Genomic DNA, 21,584 nt, shown 5'->3' with positions numbered 1-21,584 from the left:
TACGTGACAATAGATGTATCGATTGCACCCACTCGTTCTAATCAGATCTAGCCTTATCGAGAGATCGAGCCACTTCAAACTTGATCGTGTTAGCAATTTGCGGTGCAAATTATACGAATACTTACTTTGATACGTGTGATTTCTGATAATCGTCTCGATGATCTGAGTGCCATTGCTAGCGATCTCCTCGAGTGTGTGCTCTGGTTGATCTCTCAGGAGCTGGTCCAGGGCTCTCGCGTACAGTTTCACCGAATCGTAAAGATACGCGGCGTGAATCGACACATACTGAAACCAGAAAATCACTCTATAGATTGATAGACGAATTTTAATTTCAGCTCCTTCTCTTATAATATAATACGATATCTACCATGTCACAGTTGCGATTTAACGTTTGACGTAATTACGATTTAACAAATATAAATTGTATTTCTAACAAAGTTTGGTTCTCTAGTTTTAGCTTTAAATACTTGGGTATTATTATGAAATATATATCTGGTAGTGATACGTAATAATAATTAACGTTTCAATATCTTGCATTTAAGCAATTACTAGCAAACCTAGATTCTGTATTTTTAGGCCTAGATCCTACGCTTTTAATAGCCCTCATAGCATAATTATAAGACAAGGAGTTAACATTCGACGAACAGCGTACGTTTGATATAAAGAAAGTTACCTTTTCGTATTTTCTCAGCAATTCAGGGATGACAAAATTAAACGGTTCCTTGCTGCTATACTCCCGGACCTTTTTGGTGAACTCTTCGTAGTTCTGTGTGGGTGGCGTAGATACTACCACCATCAAGGATCGTGCCCTCTTGAGGAAGTCCTTCGGCTCCAGGCAATTCCGCAGATTGTCGAAGTGTTCCGGTTCTGTAAGAGACCGATCGCGTGCGAGGCGAGATGAGAAAGGAGCGGTGTTGTACCCTCTTTCGTACGAGGGAAACGGAAATATCTGATTTCGAGAGCGGAGCAACAACACGGGACCGACGATTCTAGAGGAACGTCCATTAAAATCGGATCACGTGCTGGAAACCGGGTCACGAGCGAACCATGCCTGACCCATGACGTTCAGTTAATCTCGGATTAGATACGGAAATGATGAGGTAACGAGGAACGCGGTACGTTTCGTCAAGGAACACCGGAGGACCGCCAAGGAGACCGAACAATCGGGTCAATCGAATTTCACGAGTCGTTTCGTTACCGGAATGGACCTGCTATGGGCCTTGTTGCGCGATTTCGCTAATTATTATTAGCGAAATTTTCGAAATTACGGCGCTGACAAATTTTCACGCGTGACAGTAACAAGAGCTTATTCTTACGTACAGTTTACTAAACTAACTATCTAACTATGCCACTTTCTTGTACAAGTATCATTAACAGCTCAAGATGTAAAAATGAAATTCAAGGCAGTTGCAAAATTGTAAAACCGTGCAACGGACGCCTATAGCCTATAATCTGTAGCTTGTGGACTAGTCGGTCAATTATTGTGCAAGATGTTCGTGATTATCAGACTGCGGACGTTTATGCATTAGCGGGAAATTTAAAATACCGAGATACATAAAATGTCCTTCAAATTCACTGTTCGTTGTAATATTTAACGGATGAAAACAAATCTATTCTTGGATTCCAGTTCTTTAAATAGGATCGTAAAAATATGATATTGCGTAAACATGCGCAGTCTGGTGATATTAATAGTATGTAAATGTATGATACATATATATGGTATGTACTTACTCCATAAGTACTTTTGCGCCTCGCGCGGTGAGTACGTCATCATGTCCACGTGTATCACCATGTATTCCCCGTTGTCTAGCAGCCGTTGATTCTGCATCGAGTTCATCATGTCTATCAGCGACATCGCCGTTCCCAGGAATATGTAAACTGTCGACAGATTTACGCCTTCCGTTAGACGCGCTCCCGCCTCCCGTGGAGCGTTCCATCAACGACGACCGACCGATTTCCAGAACGGAACTGACTTTCACGCTTCATTTTCCTACCGGCGGGAAACGGCTGCTCCGTTTGCCGCGCAATTATCGGTGAGATCATGGAATAAATAGATCTATATACCGTGTACCAGTTCTCACGAAGGAAACACACGAAAATACTCACGAAAGGAAAGTATTCGCGCGATCGGAAAATTCTGTTGTTTCTGTTCCTCTTCTCCGAGAGAAAAGAAATCGACTGTTTCGACTGAAATTTCTGTTAATTTGTAGAATTAATCGAAGTATCGTTGTAACAACTTTGTCACGTTTCATCGACATCCATCTATTTTTATCTTCATTATTCAAATATTCTTCCACAATGCCTTTACAAATTGATTCAACGATCGATTCTTAATATTAAACATTTTTTTCTTCGTGAAGAATTTTTATACAGATATAACTATCGATCTGCTTAACGAAGAATGTGAAAGTTGCCTGCACTGCAAATTTTTGATCGAATCTTCAACACCAGTTAATTTTACCTGGTAAGCAAAATCTGGCGACAGAATTTTCCAACCACCATATAGGTTCGATCATCGCTGTTGCGCTATAACACGCGTCGTTTTTCGCTTTATAAGCGATTTAGCCCCAATGGCATCCAAAGAATTTTAAAGATTAAGCCTAGTAAATGTTACGTCCTATATTAAGTATAGTATCGAGTCTAATTAAGTTTAACGATAGGAAAGAAAAATTTTGTCAACTTCGTTTCTACCGTCTTCTAACGAACTCGCGCTACTGGACTTTAGTCGAACGCGTTAAAGATCAATTTGTATTCTTTCGTTGACGGGGTCAATTCCAGTATCTGGGACACTAAAATCTCGCTCGAACTCGCGCGATTCAACAACCGATGAAGTTGTACTATGGAACCGTCTCTATTTCGAAACACGAGGAAACACGAGTCTCGCGTGTTACAATCGCGCTAAAACCGTTTCAAAAACGAAAGCCACGCGATTCGAAGACAAACAGAACCGGAAACGAGAGGCCGATAGAGAAGGCGGCTCTCGACGAACACATCGTTTCGGTCGTCTCGATGACTTTCTGAGAAATATCGAACGTAAACGAAACTTCAACTGACTTCTGGTCATATTTTTGGTCTCCTGTATGAGTTGAAACCATACGCTGACTTGACAGCAAGGCAGCCTTTCCTCGCAGCACGTGTGTCGATCTTCCACGGTCTTGTAATGATTGACGGTGAGATTATTCTTGGTGGCCTGTTCCTCCAGCGACTTGGCCACCGTCGACCAAGCACTCTCCGTGATGATAGTGAATTTGTTCCAGCCATAATGGAGCAACAACGCGATCACCGACTTCGTCACCTGCGTGTCCGGTGGTTCGGTCCTCGCGAACGTGTTCACCTTCGACGCCTTGTAGTCCGAGCATTTCTGCAATCCACACGGTTTCCCGATCGTGTTTAGCGTCCGTTCAAGTGCACACGCTCTGGCAAGTGTTTGCGTTACGAGTTAATGCGAGCCAGTTGGGACAACGAATGTTGATGTTGGAGTTCGTATTGGTTTTGCGTTTCTAGCAGGTTTTGGCCGAAATGTTGCATTCTATGTTGGAGTTTATGTTTGCAGAGAGGTGAAATTAAGTATAGAAGGGTAATTAGTTGTCGCGTCGACCGTGGATAAATTTCGTTATTTTAGCGCGATACATAGCGGCTACTATACGAGAGAAGTACTTGCACACCGTTGTATTTATTAGAGCATTTACGTGCCGATTAATTAGGTCCAAATATATTAAATATCGTATCATCTATCGTTAGTGGTATGTACCAATAAAATGAAATTTGATGCTATGAAACTGAAATATAGAACCTGACGAAGAGACCAGTCACTGGAAAACGAGGGTATACGCGTATATTTTTTCCTAGCTACTGTACATATAACGTATAGATACCTTGTTAAAACAATATAATCGCTTAAGCGTTTCACGATGCATTTAGCGCTTTGCATCGTTGCAATTCCACCACGTAACCACCATGACAGTCAACGTGTTAAGGGACGAAGTTGATATCTCTAGATCGAGCAGCGACATTAAAAATCATACACCGTCGATGACACTTTTCTATCGATTACAACTTTTTATGAACCGTCAACGAACCACGCGTACGAATTCCAACGTTTCGAGTTTGAAAATTACGCAAGGAACCTTGAACACTCAGCAGCTAAACAAGAGAACAAAGGCCGCGAAAACAGCCGCGAAGTGTCGTCGAAAGTACTGAAAACAAATCAGTAAGTAAGAGGGGACGAATCGGCGAACAGCCGGAAAACAATGTCACAAGCGTCGAAAAGGAAGAGCGATAGCCAGAAAGCTGAAAGGGGCCAGGCGAGAGAAGCGACGGAGGTGAAGGATCGAAGAAAGAAAACAACTGAGAGCAGAGCGATCGATAGCGATGGAAAAGGGTGTAGAGAATGAAGAGAAGGAGTAGGTGGCTGAAGAGATAGAGAAAGAGGAAAGAATGGAAGAGATGGAAAAAGAGTAGAAGGCAGGAGAGTAACGCGGCAAAGTGGGCTGCGCCGGGTGCCATGGTGTGTGGCGCGCGGTTAAATATAAACCTGTGGCAGGCGGTACGAAGGAGGGCAGGAGGAGAGTGGAATGAACGGGGCAACTCTCTTCTCTCTTCTCTCGGTGATCGCGAGTGGAGAAGTGCACGGGGCGGCTGCTCCGTACCGTTGAAATGTGACATGCGCTCATTAACATATAAATTAAACGTGACAACTGGGGGTCAGTTCTACTTTAACCGTGGCGACCACCGTCAGGCCACGATCCACTTTCCGTTGTTTTTTCCACCTCCTTGTCCTCCTTCTTTTACTCCGTTTCGTTTCTTTTTTCCCCTCTTCCATCTTTCTGCTTATACGCTCGCTCTTTTCCTCTTGTTCCACACTCGATCGAACAACCGAGTAGGCTTCTCTACCGACAACCAAAGAGACCACGAAATTCATGCATCGAACGAGTCGCGATCACCGCCACCGCCGCAACTCCATCGTCACTTTTCCCTCGTTACAGTCTGCCGACCATGGGATTTGCGGTTATGGGGAGCGTTGCCCCGTGAATCTTTACAACTATCTTACCGCTTGGGGATTGCCAGCGAAAAATAATCGTTGGCGGGACCAGGAAGTCCCTTCTTCGTTTATTCGTTGTTATCGACTAACTCGAGTATCGAGCACTTCTTTTTGATATTATACGATTTTTCTCTGTATTACGATATGGCGTTGCCGTAGCGTATCGGATGCTTCAATTATAATTTTAATAGAATTTCGTTTATAGCTTAATTCTGCCTATTTACCTTCATATGCCTTTCGTGCAAATTGCTCGATACATATAAGAAACTATAGTTTTCAACACCGATTTACGTATATTATTTATGTACGAACGACGAGCACAATTTTACGTCCGACTACACAGACACTTTACTTCCTACTTTCGATGAAAGAATTATCAAATTCGGCCATTTATGTCGTTATGTCAATTTGTCACTGCGACATTGATAAATAAATTGGATTCGGCAAACGAACGAGGACGAACGAAGTTTAAAAATAGCGACTGTCTTGTTAAATAATCTACGTTAAAAATTGCTAATAAAATCTGTATCTTGCGTTTCGATAATTCTGTCTTCGTATCTTAAAAAAGAATTTCAAGCGTTAGATCAATCCGCATGGACACGATCGCGCGCGCCAAAATCGAGCACTCTCTCTTTCCAGCGTCCTCTGCTCGTCCTCCCACGATTCCAGGAAGTCGAGATCGTCAGCGATTTACCCACCTGGTCAGAATCGTTCCTTTTTCTCTTATTCGCGGTCCCGCGTGCGATGGTGAAGCTGGCCGGTGCTTTTTGCGCAGAACTTCCACTCGAAATGCCAAATTAGACGAAGCCGAGGAAAATACTTGAAAAAACCAGAGCCAAAAGGAACATCCACCTTTCCCAAGATTATCCTCTCGAACACCGGACGTCGCGATACATGCGAATGTACGACGCTCGCTTGTGAATTTGCCGAACGGAAGATGACTATACGCCGCGTATGATAGCGACATTTATCGTTATTACATTGAAATGAAAGAAAAAAAAAAAAAGAAAAAAGACAAATTGATTCGGCAATGGCGGGAGGATGTTGGTCGAGCCGCATCAGAATGACAAAATTACGATTGTTCGTCGTTCCAGCTACTATGTTGCTGTGTTTGATTAAAAGAAAGCTCTTTTAATGCGTGTTGCCTTTGTTGAGTATATAATCTTGACCTTGAAGGAATTAGGGGATGTTGATTCAATCCTGACCAATTCAATCGACGATCTTACGATTCATCAAACTAATCCTTGCGTCGTTGATTCATGCCGTTACACAGCAATCATACAAATTTCCAATCAAAAGCTTTGCAATCCTGCATTCACAGAATACTACCGAATCACAATTACACTTGCAACAGACAGAATAAAGAAACTCATCCTTTATTGAACATATGCCTATTAAGCAGAATATATTTGGTGAAAGTTACTAATTTGACGTTAATGTGAATTTATAACATTGCCGGTGGAAATATTAATTCGCCGCGTTCTGGATATTGTTACGATATCAACCAGCAACTCCAGTAACCTTTTAACTTTAAAACTCGTTCAACTCGTAGGATTTGTCTAAAAAAAGAAAAAGTTCATGAATTTATTTATGCGTTTGTCTCCTTCCCTGTCCCGTGTCTTTTCAGCGAACACAATACTCTTCTATCAACGTCAGATAGTCCGACGTTCGCGAGGTACAAAGGGTTAATAGTATTCAAGAAAACTCGAAGAGACATCAATTATTACATACATAATCTGAACAGAAACTTTTCAGAGAAGAGCCACAGCTGCAACCGTACGTAAATAATTAAAGCTGAATTTACACTGTTTCATTTTGCAGGAATACGACGCTCTCGAAAACGACCGCTGCTCTCATCCTCGTTTTCATGCGCCGATGACGTGTTCCCGCAAACTGAAACGGTGTAAATTCTGTTTAAGACGCGAACGACGCCACGCAGACGTGTCCTCTAGTTTTGCATAAAAGTCGATCGGTGATCGATGATCCGGTAGACGAAACTGGTCCGGCGTAGAAGAGAGAACCAGTTCCCTATTCCCTTGGAGGCAACGGGGCCAACAAACAAAGAGGACGCGCACACTAACTCGGAAGAGTCGTAGAAGAGCATTGTTTTAAAGGCAGCGTGGTACCGTGGCCCTTTCTTCTCTCTTCTACGAAGTTACAAGGAGGAACGAGTCCGAGGGCCGGTAGACAAAACTGACCGACCTGGTCGGTTATCCTGCTGGCTGCCGTTGGCTGGCTCTCTTAGTTGGCTTGGTGAACGAGCTGGGCTTTGGTCATTGCCGGCTCGCGACGTGCTGTTATTCTGGGCTCCACTCGGCTATATTTAGACGAGACCACCTTGAGGGAGCTCGAGAGAGCTCGAGTGCTCTCCGCGGACTGCAACCGCAGAGAGGCTTTTCTCTATTGGCCGATCGTGTGCGTTAGTTGTGCAACAAGCGTTCGCGATCCTTTGGAAACGCGATCGAGGAATTCCTGCCCACGCTCTTTTTCCACGTCGCTCCTTTTTCATCGTACTTGCTCTCTAGCCGACCTCGCCGTGCATTTAGGTACACAGTGGCTCGCGAAAGTTATCCGAACGCTTGTACAAATTTTTTACGAATCTATCGTTGTCTAATGTCTCGTACGAAATTTTTTGAGATTCTGAGATTTCATTAGCACCGTAACCAGATCCCAGTATCGTAATTGTATTTTCGAGTTTCAAACAAATCCGAAAACTTGTACAGATGCTACTGGATATTTAGTACAAGGATACACGCGTCTCCCCTGGGAATTATAAATATATGTATTTTAAACGTTCGTCTAACTCTAACTGAAGCAACTCTAACTGAGCAGTTGTTCAAACAATAGCAGCTCGGCTAAACATATCGGATAATCAGACGTTAACAATGAAGTTTTTTTCGTATAAATGGAATTTCTACTAACAGAGTTCTACTATGGCAGAATCGCAAACTGTTGTACACTGCATCGTTAGTCGTATATGTGTGTGTGTAGCCATCGAACACATATGGTCTATCGTGTTATCGTTCCCCGTTAACTCGCAAAATCGTCGCCATAAACAGTAGCAACAAAGTGTCCGTTTCGATGCTGTCTCATCGCGAATTCTTCGCGGCACTTTTTTAAATTTATACCCTACTGTTTTATAATTGTTTGCCACATCCATAAAACATGAACCGCGGATATTTCATCTTTCCGCCGGGCACCGATCCACGTCGTTGCTCAAAATTATGCCTCTAAACTCGTCTTTACATCGGGATAGGCAACGCACGTTGCGTCCCGGTGCATCGACAGCGGTCGTGCCCGCTGAATAACAATCGAGCAATCCATCGGTGTCTCATCTCGCGAGCCAGTTTAATCGCGCGAATCGATCCTTGCCCCGGCTTAAAACGCGATACTATCAATCGACGACTAAAAATAACAAAGCGTGCCACTAGCTCGTTGTCCCTCGATCGCTCTTCCTGTTTGCGTAAGACGGAAGTCACACCTGACAATGAAGAAGGGAGTTCTATGGAGAGGAAGTTAAGAACGTGTCGGAATATTAATCTCGTGTTTAAATCTGTCCAGAACATCAACGAGTGTCAACAATATCGAGAAACGGCCAAGGACCGACCCAGAAGCCAGGTGCCTTCGTTTGCGCAAACTACACCGATGAATCACTCTAAATCGGTTACCTTGAGTATCTAGATAAATAAAAACGGATAAGAATTTTTCTTATCTATTTTAAGCAAACAAGGATGGTGACCTTGTTTTCTTTTTTTCTCATATTACTCGTTATTTCTAAGTTTGATATATCTGAACCTCGATAATTCCTATCAGATTACAATTTTCTCAATTCTCACAGATACAAACTTTCTCTATCTCTGAAACGTGTCTGAGCGTGTTATTTTATTTCTATAATTGGAACTCACGCAGAATCCCATCCTTTGCAAGTCGAAATTTACCTCTACAGGTCGAACTTTGTTCACCGCTGCCTCTACAACTCTAAATTATATCATATTATATCGTATATACATAAACATAAATTATTATTTATGTTTGCAAATAAATAGCTGATCTCTAAAAGTTGAATTTCCCTTTCTTCGAATCGCTGCGATTTGAAAGATACTAATCACTGTGCAAAGCTTCTGTAAGTCGTCCTCGTTCGTTAATTCTCCGTTGGCCGAAAACCTCGATAAGACAAAACCTGCATAAATCGAAGATATTTTTTCCTGGAGATTCGAGTTGGCGAGGTCCGACCGTACAACGGAAGCACTATCTATCGTGAAGCAACAGTTATAAATAGGCAGATCGTTTCAAGAGATAGGACTTACGAAGAAATCATTACTATAGCTCAAAGTGGTAATTTCACAAGTCTATAAAAACATACAAATTTCCCACTTTCCCTTTCGTGGTATAAATTATTCCACGTTCCGAGTTGGACAGGTAGCACCGGATTTAACAAATCGGAGAATCGATCGAGTATCCTGGACACGATCGGTTTTCGTGCGAAGTAAACGAGTGGACGTGTCTTCTCGCGGCGAAGGTGACAAGCGACAACGGTAACGTTGTGCCAGAAATACCTTTTCTTCCCGATACGACACGGCGAAGCTACCGCGAGTCACAGAACGGAAAGATCGCTTCCCGGAATTCGCGAGCGTGTGAACGGATCACGTCCTGGCCCGTTAATGGTGGCTATTAGTGTTCTCGAGGGAGACCGTTTACGTGCACCAGGATCTTGCCAAACGACACGCTCCGTGTCGCAGATAAATTCGTTGCTCTCTTCCCGACCGGTGAAACGTACCGGGAGCTTCTTTATCTTGAATATCAATCGATAATCCTTCGGCTCGTTAACTCTCTCCATTTCTCGTCGTTCCTCCTTTCTTCTCTTTTCTATTCCATACGCCTCTGCTGCGTTAAGCGGCGTCCTCACTGAACCAACAACGAGAAACTTTTTATCCATGTTCCATGTTTCTTGAAAAAGTTGCTGTTGGGTGCTCGTTTCGCGTTCGAAGCGACAAACATCCACAGAGACAAATGTCCACAGTGCGTACAGTTTACCAATTATTTCACAACTAAGAATTATCTCGCAGTTAGTTTTCAAATCCTTGGAACAGGTTGCATCGATACGAGCAAAATGTTTCCGCAAATTCATATCCGTTGGTTACCGTTTGCAATTGGTCTCGAACAAAAAGGATGTTCGTTGTTGGATCGGTTGGACGCGGTTCTAAGTTGACTAGCCTCTTAGTTTATCCATAGACAGCGCCTTAGCCGGCCATGATGAAAAATATCATTTTCTTTCACCTGGTAACGCACGCTTTGTCGGTGAAAACGCGATGTTAACTACAAAAAGAGACGAAGAGAAAGGGGGAGAGAAAGAATGGCTCATTGAACGAGCGAATTCTTTCCAGGGAATTAGAAAGCAGCAGCCAGGCAGAAGCTACGGCGCGGTCGCTATTAGATAATTGAACTTGAAGTCGCGAGACGTTGCCTTAACTCCAATTAAGCTTCTGGCCGCTTTCAGATTATCTCCGGGAACGTTCTCTCCTATCTCTGTTGCGTAGCGGAAAGATCTGCCTTGGACGAGTGTCCGTCGTTCGTTTCATCGGCATAACTTCCTAAATTATGCCGTTAATGCGCGCTATTCTGGATTCCACGGTGATCGTTGATGGCCTCGGCCCGAGGATCAGCTTTCTCGATAAGGGTGCTCGTTAAACGGGGTAGGACGGCTCGTATCGTCGGCGCTGGTCGTTTCTGATCGCGCGATCGTTCGAGTTTTATTAAGTGACACCATACGCCGACGTCTTCCGCCAATTAAACAGCCCGCTGACGGATAATTAAGGGAAGCCAGGTGAACAAGATGGCCGAGAAAACGTAACACGTTCCTTCGGTAATCACGTCGTTTCCTCGGTCTTACGCAATCGTTATGGTTAAGCAGGATAAACATAACGAACGGAGAGTAAGCGGAAAGTAAAGATCGTGGTTACGTTTCATCGGTTTCTTATGGCGTATAAACTTGTTATGAAATACACAGCTAGAATATTCGAGTTGGTTAGTATCGTTTTGGTTCGCTGTTAATATGATTCGTGTCAATAAGCAACAGGGTTGATACTTGTTTCTAGTTTCTAGTGAATTACGATCTACTCGAAAAGATCGTAAATCCACCAGTATATTCCTATTCCAGATCGTTACGAGGTCGAGTTTATTTCTTCTTTAAACATCGATTTTATATTCGCGTGGCGAGTCCACTTCGAAGTCGGATTTCGCAGCGTCCGCTTATCGACTTGCGAAATATCTGCGCGTCCGTGTTTGCCACGCATTCCACTGCAACCATCGATCGAGAATGAATTTTATTCAGAGAGATCAGAGATGTCGAATGATATTTAGATCAGGCGTATTTATATTTAGCCTCGTGCCACGCGCACGACTGCGTTCCAGCATAAACATAACATAGCTTATTTACTAATTCAACTGTGATATACATTCTAATTTGAGGAATGAAAAGCAGAATGTTGTAACTAACGGCTCTACGGCAGGCTAACAGGCACCAGACCAAGGGCATTCCTGTTTCCAGTTTTGATACACAAATACACGAGCGTCAGATTTTTCTATTCGCGTCTTTAACCCTATCGATAAACCGTATCTTGCTTCGAACTTTAACTACCAAAACGTATTAATAAAAGTTTTAATAATTCAGCCACGATGTAAGAATGAACTTGGAAAGTTGAGCAGATTTCCATAATACACGAGGGGCTCATGGGACTTTCGCAATCAGTGCGCTTCGCGCGGGAGATTTATTGACCGAGAAAGGTGTTCAAATTGTGTCCAACAAACGGTACCCGGGTCTAAAAATACATTTCTAAACCGGAGAATCATTGCGGCGGCCCTGTTCACGAGGAACGCGTGTAGCGGCGGCAACGGTGGTGGGGGATACACAACTCTTTACGCACGGGCGCATGCGTACGGGCGAGAATCACGCGGAGCGCAGGCGCGAACGCTGCGCGGGCCTTGGTGGGGGAACCGCGCACACAGAAACAGGGCGGTGCTTTCATTTATTCATAAATCAACAGCGTCTATTTATAGCCCCGACGGACAAATAGCGATAGTTGTGTGTTAGCGCGCAAGCTCGCTTGCGTGCGGCCGACGTTGTATCCTTGAATGGCGAAACAATCGAATGGAAATTAATGCGACCCGATGAAAAATCAAACGGGCCTCGACACCCGACTCTCACTTTGCACCGTCTCTTCCTTGAGCACGTGGACAACTTTTAGCGCGACTAAACGCGCTGGTTTCCTTCGGTCATGGTCGTACAGTCCTATCTACTCCGGCGTCTACTACTCGTATCAATTCACTTTTTCCTCCAACGTTTTTTTTACTTCGTCTACTATTATTACGCTATCAGTTTAGGCTTAATATCGAAATAATTCGCTCTTGCGTTACAAGATCCATCGTCCGAGATTAAAATCATCCAAGGCGGATCTCAAGGACTGAGAATGGGAAATTGCGAGAATAATCTTTGAGCATAGTTTCGCGGAGTCTATATACGTACTTTCTTGCCATTATGTGATCAATAAATAATTTCGTTGCAAACCTCCAAAGAATTTCCTGCCTGAGAAACTCGTTTCAGTTGACTCGAGTTTTGAAATACACGTGCAATATATTGAATAACGTTCGCGAGAACAATCAACGACTCGAGTCTTTAAATAGAAAAACGCGTGGACCGCGTTTGGAAAGTGCTGCATCTCGTTAAAATGTCGCAATGTAAAGAGCAAAACGGAACTCGAGCGATCCACACGGATCGGTTCTCCAGTGGGTGTCGATGGCCGATACGATGTGTACATGCACAACTTTGGCTGCAAGTCTCAAGAAGAGCATATACGTAAGGATGGTGTAGGCTCGTATATATGGGACGGGACATAAGAGGGAGAGAAAGAGGGAGTAAGAGAAAGAGCATCGAGATGGGAAGTTGGCCGGAACGGTGATGCCGGTGGTGGCTGCTGGTGTGTCGATCGGTTGTAGCTGGTTCGTTCAGTCTGTCGCTTGGCAAAGCAATAGCCCAGGCTAAATATAGCCTGACGATAAACATAGGCAGTTAGTGGAGCCACGGTGTGTATAGCGGCGTCGGTATCCTTGGTTATACTCGAATGACGCCGGATACACGAGTCTCTCTCGTAACGCCGTGGGATTTCGGTTCTACCTGACAAGCCATTCAAGAATTCCGACCAGACCGGGGGCATAACAGTGAACGGGCCGGGCAAACACTGTTTCGCTGCCGACGTACAGTGTGTTAAAACGGCCGTCTGACCGCGAAAAAGTCACAGGCCATTGTGCAGACTAATATCGTTTATAGCTCTTAACTATCTGATTTACTATATTTATTTTCATCTTTCTACAGCAAAATATAAATACCTATCTTTCTCTACGAAATCAACGACAGGTGAAACTATTCACTGAAAATGTCTCCTTTTACGAAAAGAATCATCGACTTCTAATGTATATTCTTCCAGACAGTGAGAGATTACTGATCTCTGTATACCTGTTAGCGTATTCAAATAATTTCCTTAGAAATATAGAAATTTAAAAGTAAAATCAAGAATTGGTAAGGAAAAAATCATCAAAGTTGTCGCTTCTTCGCAGCCGTCTTCGAAAATACTATGCGACGCGGTTTCAAGCACGGTGATGGTAACCGAGCGTGGAAATTGGAAGTCGATGCGGCGTGCCTCGATGTAATTAGCGTTTTCGACTGTCGTGTGTTGGCCAGGCAAAGCCGACGTTAACGCTCAGTATATGGTAATGGGTAATTAATATTGCATGACGCGTGTCCGAGCTGTTGAACTTTCCACGTGGAATTCGTCGCCGCGATTTCGTATCTGCTCTGCTCTGGAATGTGATCCGGGATTAATGTGCATTCGTTTACGGAACGTAGTTTCCTTCTCGTTCTTTTTTCGCTTCTTTTTTCTTTGTTGGTATGATACAGTATGGTATAGCAGAGAATGGTGGTTGGTTATTAGTAGAACTAGTTGTATTGTGTGCACTTAAATGTAGTGTATATAGGTGATTGTAATTATAACCCTTTCACGCTCGACGTTGGGTACACGAGACGCCGTATCGTAGCAAATTATTAAGTAAACGTATTTCCCCGTTTTCTAGAATAAATAATAAACACGTTCCTTCCGTCGAAAATTCATCGGGAATCTTATATCTTCTAATAATTGACGATAGTCAATAAAGAAAGCAATGTTCGCACATCCGAAGAAATATCTTAGATTTTATCTCGATGAAACATTGAAATTAACATTTTCGCGTTCCATGCTGTATACGTATGACAATGAAACGAATGTATTTCTTGTCGATAAAATTGCTTAGAATTTTGGTGCGTTACGTCTTATTTACAAGAACACCAAGGAAAATATATTCCTAGTTTTCAATACAATCGATATAAATAATGGATGAAGCCTAAAAGCTGCACGAAAAACACTTGTTTCCATTTTTATGATTGTCGCGCGGATCGCAACAAGTTGGACTCGAACGATTTTACGGTTTTCTGTGGACGGTGACGAAAGCCGTCGGAACGAAGAGTATTCTCTCCTTCCTTGATTCGATTCGCGTTTCTCGACAAAGCAATACCCGATCTAAATATAGTCGACCCGATAAACACAGACACTTGGACATATTCTCGCCTGATAACGGATAGTCGCTGTAATACGGTTGCTGTAATATCGTTCACACCGCCGTAATACTACATGATTTACGCTGTTTTCGTGCCGCGATTACCAGTAAATATTGACAGACGCTGATAGGGCTCGTTCAAATCTACACAAAAAGGAGCCATCTTTCAGTCAGCCACGAATACATACACGCACACACGCACGCACACATGCGCGACCGGGCGTCGCACAGATAACAGCATATTTGTGCAAAGTATGTTTTTTCTTAAACAAAGGATTTTCTTCAAACGGAGAACGAAATAAAAGAGAAAGAGGGATTTGTCACGTTTCGAGCCTCGGTCTCCTACCAGATAACGAGTTGTTCGCTGAATCGTCTCGGATCCAGAACAATTATAAACCAGAAATAAACGGACGAGCGAATTCCTGTACGATCACGTAAACGCGCGACACACATGCGACTTAAAAATACATATTTTGCAACAATAAATTGCGTCATGCGACGACAATTCTTTTTTCTATGGAATTCCACGATTGCTTTCAAGGCAATACGATGTCAAAAGAAGAAGAAGAAGAAAAAAAAGAGAAAGGAGAGGAACGAAACAAACAAATAAAGGAACACGTGCAGAAAAAAGAAGATGAAGAAATGGTATACGAGACTGTTTCCTGGAACAGTTTTAGCCACAACATTGAACGGATACGCGGGCTGTTTCGCAAATTATCGGTCCTGCTGCACGGAAATTATATTTGGAATCGCGGCATTAGGCTTAACGCGACGATAGAACGAACTTAGCCGACGACAAATTAAGGCGATTGCGACCGAGCCGTCGCAGCTCGTTAAATCGCACGCACTTCGCGTATCGCGGGGAGCCATTTGAAAGCGCCGCTTGTATGCGCCCACTGCTCCGCGCAAGATTTCGCCAAGATCTCCGTGGTACCCGTTAATTCGAACCGTTCTGCCTCGTCCACAACGTAGACCGCCATTCCACGAATACTTTTTCTTTACTTTATCTCATATTTCTCGCTGTTAAATTCGTCCAAAAATATTAAAGGGTTCGGGGCTTGTTCTTTTGTACATAAAAATAGTCGTTTTCAGCGTCGTCGCGATCGTTCAATGGTACCCTTTCTCTGGATCAAGTGGAAGTAAAGGAACGTGCTCTGTCGCGTAAGCAAAACGGGCAAGTGACACAAATCACTCGAAGAAACAACGACACACAATTGCAGAGAAAATGAAAAGCAATGGCGCCGCGGTTATTCGTAAATAGAAATACTTAGTACTAGGAAGTTTGACGATCTCGTTATCGCGACATGATGTACGAGCAGTAAAATTCGACCTTAACGCTAATTCCTTTGTGCATCACGATGGCAACGGCTGGTAGACTTACATAGGAAAATATTTCTCCGACCACGTGCCTCGGAATAATCGTCTCAGGAACTCGACTAGGAATTATCTTCCGCTCGATTCCATTGCATCGTTCGCTCGACGATCTTGAAATATTCTTTATTTTTCCCGGCGTATCAAATATTTCCATAAACAAAAGAGTCTGACCTCGTAGAGGAAAAAAAAGAAAGAAAAAATAAAAAAAGCGGAGAAAAAAGTAGAAGATACGTCGAACGGCGTTTACAACGTTTTTAGATAAATAGAGCACGATTCGAGGCGCGAACTTTCCACGCGACCAAGATGGCCAAACGTGCTGATCACGTGCTCGAATCTGCGGATAAGCTCTCGCGACACGACGAAGAAATTCGTTTATCTGCGTGCCAGAAGCGAGCCACGAACGACGTCGTGTCGTAAAACGAGGGAAGAACAACGCCGCTCGACCATACATTCTTGTTGACCGAATGAATACGCGTCGGTACGCCGGGCCCATAATTGGTGCCGGCCAATTAAGGGTTAATTGAGTGTATTTTAGTCTGAAACCAGCCGCGTCGTCGTTACTTAAGGCGGCACCCACATTAAACTCGAGTCCGACGCTTGCTTGCTTGCTTGTTTTCCGTTCGCTCGTTGCCTGCACCAACGGTCGAAATAACGTCCCTCCTTGTCTATATACGAAGACTACTTTGTGCCTTGCACCCCCTCGTTGTCGTGGTGCGACCAACGCGATTATCCGGCCATCGATTTATTCGCTGTACGTTAACCTTTTTATGGGTGTCAACCGAGCGTGTGTGTATATGCGGAAAAAAAGGTGAATGCCGGCTTTACAGCGAGCTGACACGTGCTTGCACCGTGTCGTTAAGCGATTCTTTCTTTCGTTTTTGGTCGATCTTTGTTGCCGGTACCGGCAACGCTCGTTAAAGGTAAATTTCCTGTCGCGAATAGTTGTTTCCGAAGGATAACGCGAAGAAAGGAACGGACTGTACATCACGGCGGAACGAAAAAATCAAAATTACGTAACTATCTCGTAATAGCGAAAAGAAATTGCCTCTACTCTAGCGGACTAAGCATGCGAAAGAGAACTTGTACGAAACGTACATTCGACGCGTTGCAAGGATTTCTACCGAAACAAAGAAACGGTTCAAAACAAACGAATACATCCCACTGAGATTTTTCGTATATGAATATTCTGACTATTCGTCACGTTTCGATTTTAATTCGTTTCGACATTCTTGTCTTTGTTATATCGTTGATTGTATACTATCTTTCTCTTTTTTTTTTTTCGTTTTATATATTACAAATCGATCGATACTGTAGTAAGATGAATATGTAAAACGATGTTCGCAACATAATAAGCAAATAAATCATTCGATGGACGAATTCTCAGCGCTAATATTAGGCCACGAATTGGTCCAAGCGGTTCTCGCGGCACTTCGTCGTCGGCGGCTAATTCGAACAGCGATCCTTGAACGCTGACAGCGAGTCGCAGCCAAGGTTAAAAAACACGTTAGTCACGTTCGATCGGAGCGTGTGCCGTGAATCACATGGTACACAATCGGGAAAACTAGAATGTCTTAGGTGGGATTCGATATCATCATGGACGACATCCTCCATTATCGGCGACAGTCCTATTACAAGTTATCGCGATTTTCATAAAATATTCGACATACCGATCGATAAACGAACGATTCATGCACCGATAATACGAGTCTACTCCCCCGTTCTTTCTTCCTTCCATCGACCATTTAAATTTCAAAACATTCGACGAGCTGTAGGGGAAAAATAAAGAAGAAAAATTCGAGATCGAAATACGGATTAGAAAATGAACCAGTTTCTGCACGGTTCGATGGGAAAGCGACTCAACTTCGCGAAGGGATTTCTGCGTAAATATTAATTAATCCTGTTGACGCGATATTACGTTACGAGCCCGTTCTCTCTCTCTCTCTCTCTCTCTCTCGCTCTTTCTTCCTGCTGTTCGAGAGCGGACACGAGCCGCCAATGACGGAGCAAACGAGCAACCAGCCAGCCACCGACGTGCCTGCGAAACCAGTATTTTTTTCTTTTTTCTCTTCTCACACTCTATTCGCTCTTTTATTCCCGCCCGCTAAAAATAGAGCCTACTCCAGTAAAAATGACCGCGTTGTGTTTCTCCTCTGGCCGTGATGAATGGATCGTTCCCCGATGCCTTCTCTCTAATTCTGAACACCGCACGGACCATTTCAAACCGCGTGTCCGTAATGCACTTATGCATACTCTGGTTGCAACTCGATCTCCGATCGACTTTAATCCCGCGAGCTTTCGTTCCAATCCACGTTATGTAAAAACCAATTGACCCATTTATCGGAAAACTATGCTCGTTGTCGACCTATTGCCTCCGCCAACGAACGTCCCTTTCAGACGAGAATTTCTTCTTCCCTTCTGTCCAGAATTTCTTTAATTTAAGAACAAAAAGGAATTTAATATTTTAAGAATCAAATTGCAACGACGCTTTTACGGATCGCTCGTATTGGAGAAATTTCCAAAGAATAGGAGAAATGACCGAAAGAACGGAACAGGGTTAACACAGTGAGACATGTTTGAGCTGGATTCTCGGAGAGTGTGCGGGGCACTCTCGTTTCAAGGGGGAATTATCCATTAGTCTTTCTTAAAACCTCGACAGGATACCATGAACTTGACACTGTAAATTAGAGCCAGTCTTCGTGAACAGCAAACTCTGCTTCGTTACAGACGAAAAAACTTCTTCTATATCTTTAGAAGTATCAGTTATCTAACGAGATACAGCGCTATAATTCTAATAGGAGACTGCAGATTTGTCATTCGTTGCTAACAGTTGTACATCTTTTGACCAAACTGTTCGCCTTATTCGCTGTTTTATATTAAACTACGTTTGTTTCTCCACTAAAATAGCATCGAAATGAAAAGATCGAGATAAAAATACTCGTCATGTTCTTCTTCTGCGATCTTCGATTACATCTATTACCACAAATACATAGAACGAGTTGCAAACAAATAATTCTGAATAGAAAATAATCACTTCCGTAAACCACGAATAAATAGCTCATACATCGTCGAACAGACGATAGATCAAGACAATTATCGACAATCTTTTTAGATTATCGATAGAGGGATATAAAAATAAGTCGCATTCTTTCTGAATATAAAATAATTTCATTGGCCACAAATCATCGTCGAATGTCTGAGCGACGAATACAGCATTATCGATGAATTTCTCAACGTTATATCATCTGCATTAGCGTTGCGTAATAAGCTTGGGCCTTGCGGGCGGCTAATCGAGGCGCGTGCACGTATTTTCTCGATAAAAAGGATAAGAAGATAATCAGTGCATGTATGCGCGTGCATGCACCAGGTTAATTTTACGTAATATCAGGAGGACGTTTATATTCTCGCGGGCCGATCGACGACGGGACTCTCCTCGGCCAGTGGCGCGTCCGGTCGCTCGTAAATTCCTCACGCTATCGCGATATATTTAACTCGGCGATAATGTAGCAAACAAATCGTATCGTTTCGCGCGGAACCGGTATTCTCACGCTCTGTTCAGCTCGTCCGCGTTACTCCCTTGCTAAAGATAGCGTGTATTTAAGCCGTCTGTGTGCTGCACGCCACACGGATTCTGCGATGCACGCTGCTGCACGCTTCGATACAGAAAATCACGCAACAACCGATCGACCATTTGCCACCGATGGATAAACGTACGGGATAAAGTCGACGCGTCTAAGATCGTATTTCGGACCTCGTTATTTGTACTCTACCATCTAATCTTTTGGCAGTAGCAATTAAATAGCAACGATTGACAAACAAAGACCATTGCCCGCGGATATTGTCCCGAGCGGTACGATGCACGAAGTCTGAACCAACGTCGTGTACAGTGTTCAGACTGCGGCGGACGCACGTATGACAGCCGTGGAAGAGTTTGATTTTCCATGTTACCGTTGTTAGTCGAGACGAGGGATAATATCGCATAGCGTGTACGTTTTTAATCATTCACGGGCCAAACTCGGGAAAAAGGGAGAGATCTTGTCTTATCGTTAATCCGTTTCAACTTTTCTATTCTATTTCTGTTCATCGTACGTTCTGAACATCGTCTGTTCGTTATGAAGTTACGGACTTAGAATCTTAAATACACGGTTGTGTGCTACAGGTTTCCCATAAATCTCGACGGAACAATGGCAAGAATGGCGGCGCGATGCAACATGTACGGCCTAGAGAGGCGTACTCGCAACGAGAAATCGTCGATCATAGTTGGTCGACAAAGCGTTGGCTAAAGATAGCCTGGCGATTACTTCATCGTGGAAATCACGTAACGTCACTCGAAACAGAGATATAATGTGGGTCGGTGTCGAGGAGACGAGGAAATGGCCGAGAACGATTCTAACATAATCGTTCCCTTCTCGCGCCGATGGAACACGATTGGTGCACGCGTATCGCCGCCGCGTTACGACGTTTCTATTAGTTTCTTCTCTTCTGCTTCTACGTCTACTTTTATCTCTTTCCCTTTTCGATTCGCGGATCGAAACCACACGATCAAGTTTTTACCGGTGGCCGCGTGTACGCGACTCGCGCGCTGTATAAATAATGCATACGCGACGCCAAAGAAGTGCACAGTCCGCTATTACCGTACCGATAGCCACCGCAGAAGCGCTATTATTACGTCGTTATTGCACAAGATGAAAGTATCGCAATGCTATTTTACGCCTACGCGTCAGGGGAATCTCGGAAAGGAGCAACGATCCCGAGATTCAGAGGCGGGTAGATCGCCAGACAGCATGGCCAAAATCGTCACCGTGTCCAATTCTTGTTTACGGCACACACGTGTCGCCTATGACACAAGTTCTTACCGTTGTACCAGTGGAGAAATTGCGCCAGTGTGAGTACAGAGTGCTAGCGTAGCAATGGAAAAGAACGGAGGAGGAGTCGAAAGTAGTGACTGGCAGACCAGTTGGCTTTTGTGCGATGAGACGAAACGCGTACCTTAGAAACGCTATAAATTACGATATAGACTCTTTGGGCTATTAGCAAAATCTAGATACCGTTTCAACATACCTCTCGTTCGTGATGACAGATTTTTGGACCGTACTATTAGTTAATTTCAAACGAAACTTTCGATACGTGGGTCTCGAGAAACTCGCATATTCCGGCGCCACATATTGTTCCGTGGCTGAATCGTTGCCAAAATATTATCGTTCTTCGACATTCCCGTCAATATGATGTTTCTCTGATAAAGCGCCGAATGTACATAGTACAACGTGTCTCTAAAAATGTCTCTACGAAGAAGTCTGCAGATAATAAATCAATGGGAACTATACGCGGTATCTTATATCAAACGAGAAGTTAATAATAAACTCGGTCTATAGTCTCATTCGTGGAAGTTAGGAATAGAAACGTGCACACCTATCGGTTCGATAAGGTTTAACGAAGTACCTAATGTAATCTAAATTGAATTTGCATACCAAAATATCGAATCGCTGAGATAACGAACATTAAGCTAATGCGTCCGAAAGAGCTTTCTGTC

General features: G+C 43.5%; 1 protein-coding gene across 4 annotated transcripts in view; it reads right to left on the bottom strand.

Annotated features, from left to right (window-relative positions):
• The window catches only part of LOC117206021 (receptor-type guanylate cyclase Gyc76C-like), a 100,540-nt gene that overhangs the window by 5,122 nt on the left and 73,834 nt on the right, over positions 1-21,584 (bottom strand). For all 4 annotated transcript variants that reach the window (XM_033444976.1, XM_033444978.1, XM_033444979.1 and 1 more), the window contains 4 exons: positions 3,055-3,361; positions 1,732-1,878; positions 674-867; positions 126-285 (listed from right to left, as the gene is read on the bottom strand). In XM_033444976.1, coding sequence (XP_033300867.1) covers positions 126-285; positions 674-867; positions 1,732-1,878; positions 3,055-3,361 — 808 coding nt within the window. The remainder of the gene's footprint in view (positions 1-125; positions 286-673; positions 868-1,731; positions 1,879-3,054; positions 3,362-21,584) is intronic.

Source organism: Bombus bifarius, unplaced genomic scaffold (assembly GCF_011952205.1).
Source record: "Bombus bifarius isolate JDL3187 unplaced genomic scaffold, Bbif_JDL3187 scf7180000007996, whole genome shotgun sequence".
NCBI classification, from domain to species: Eukaryota; Metazoa; Arthropoda; class Insecta; order Hymenoptera; family Apidae; genus Bombus; species Bombus bifarius.
Note: the sequence above shows the minus strand (reverse complement) of the source record. Positions and strands in the feature narration are given on the sequence as shown.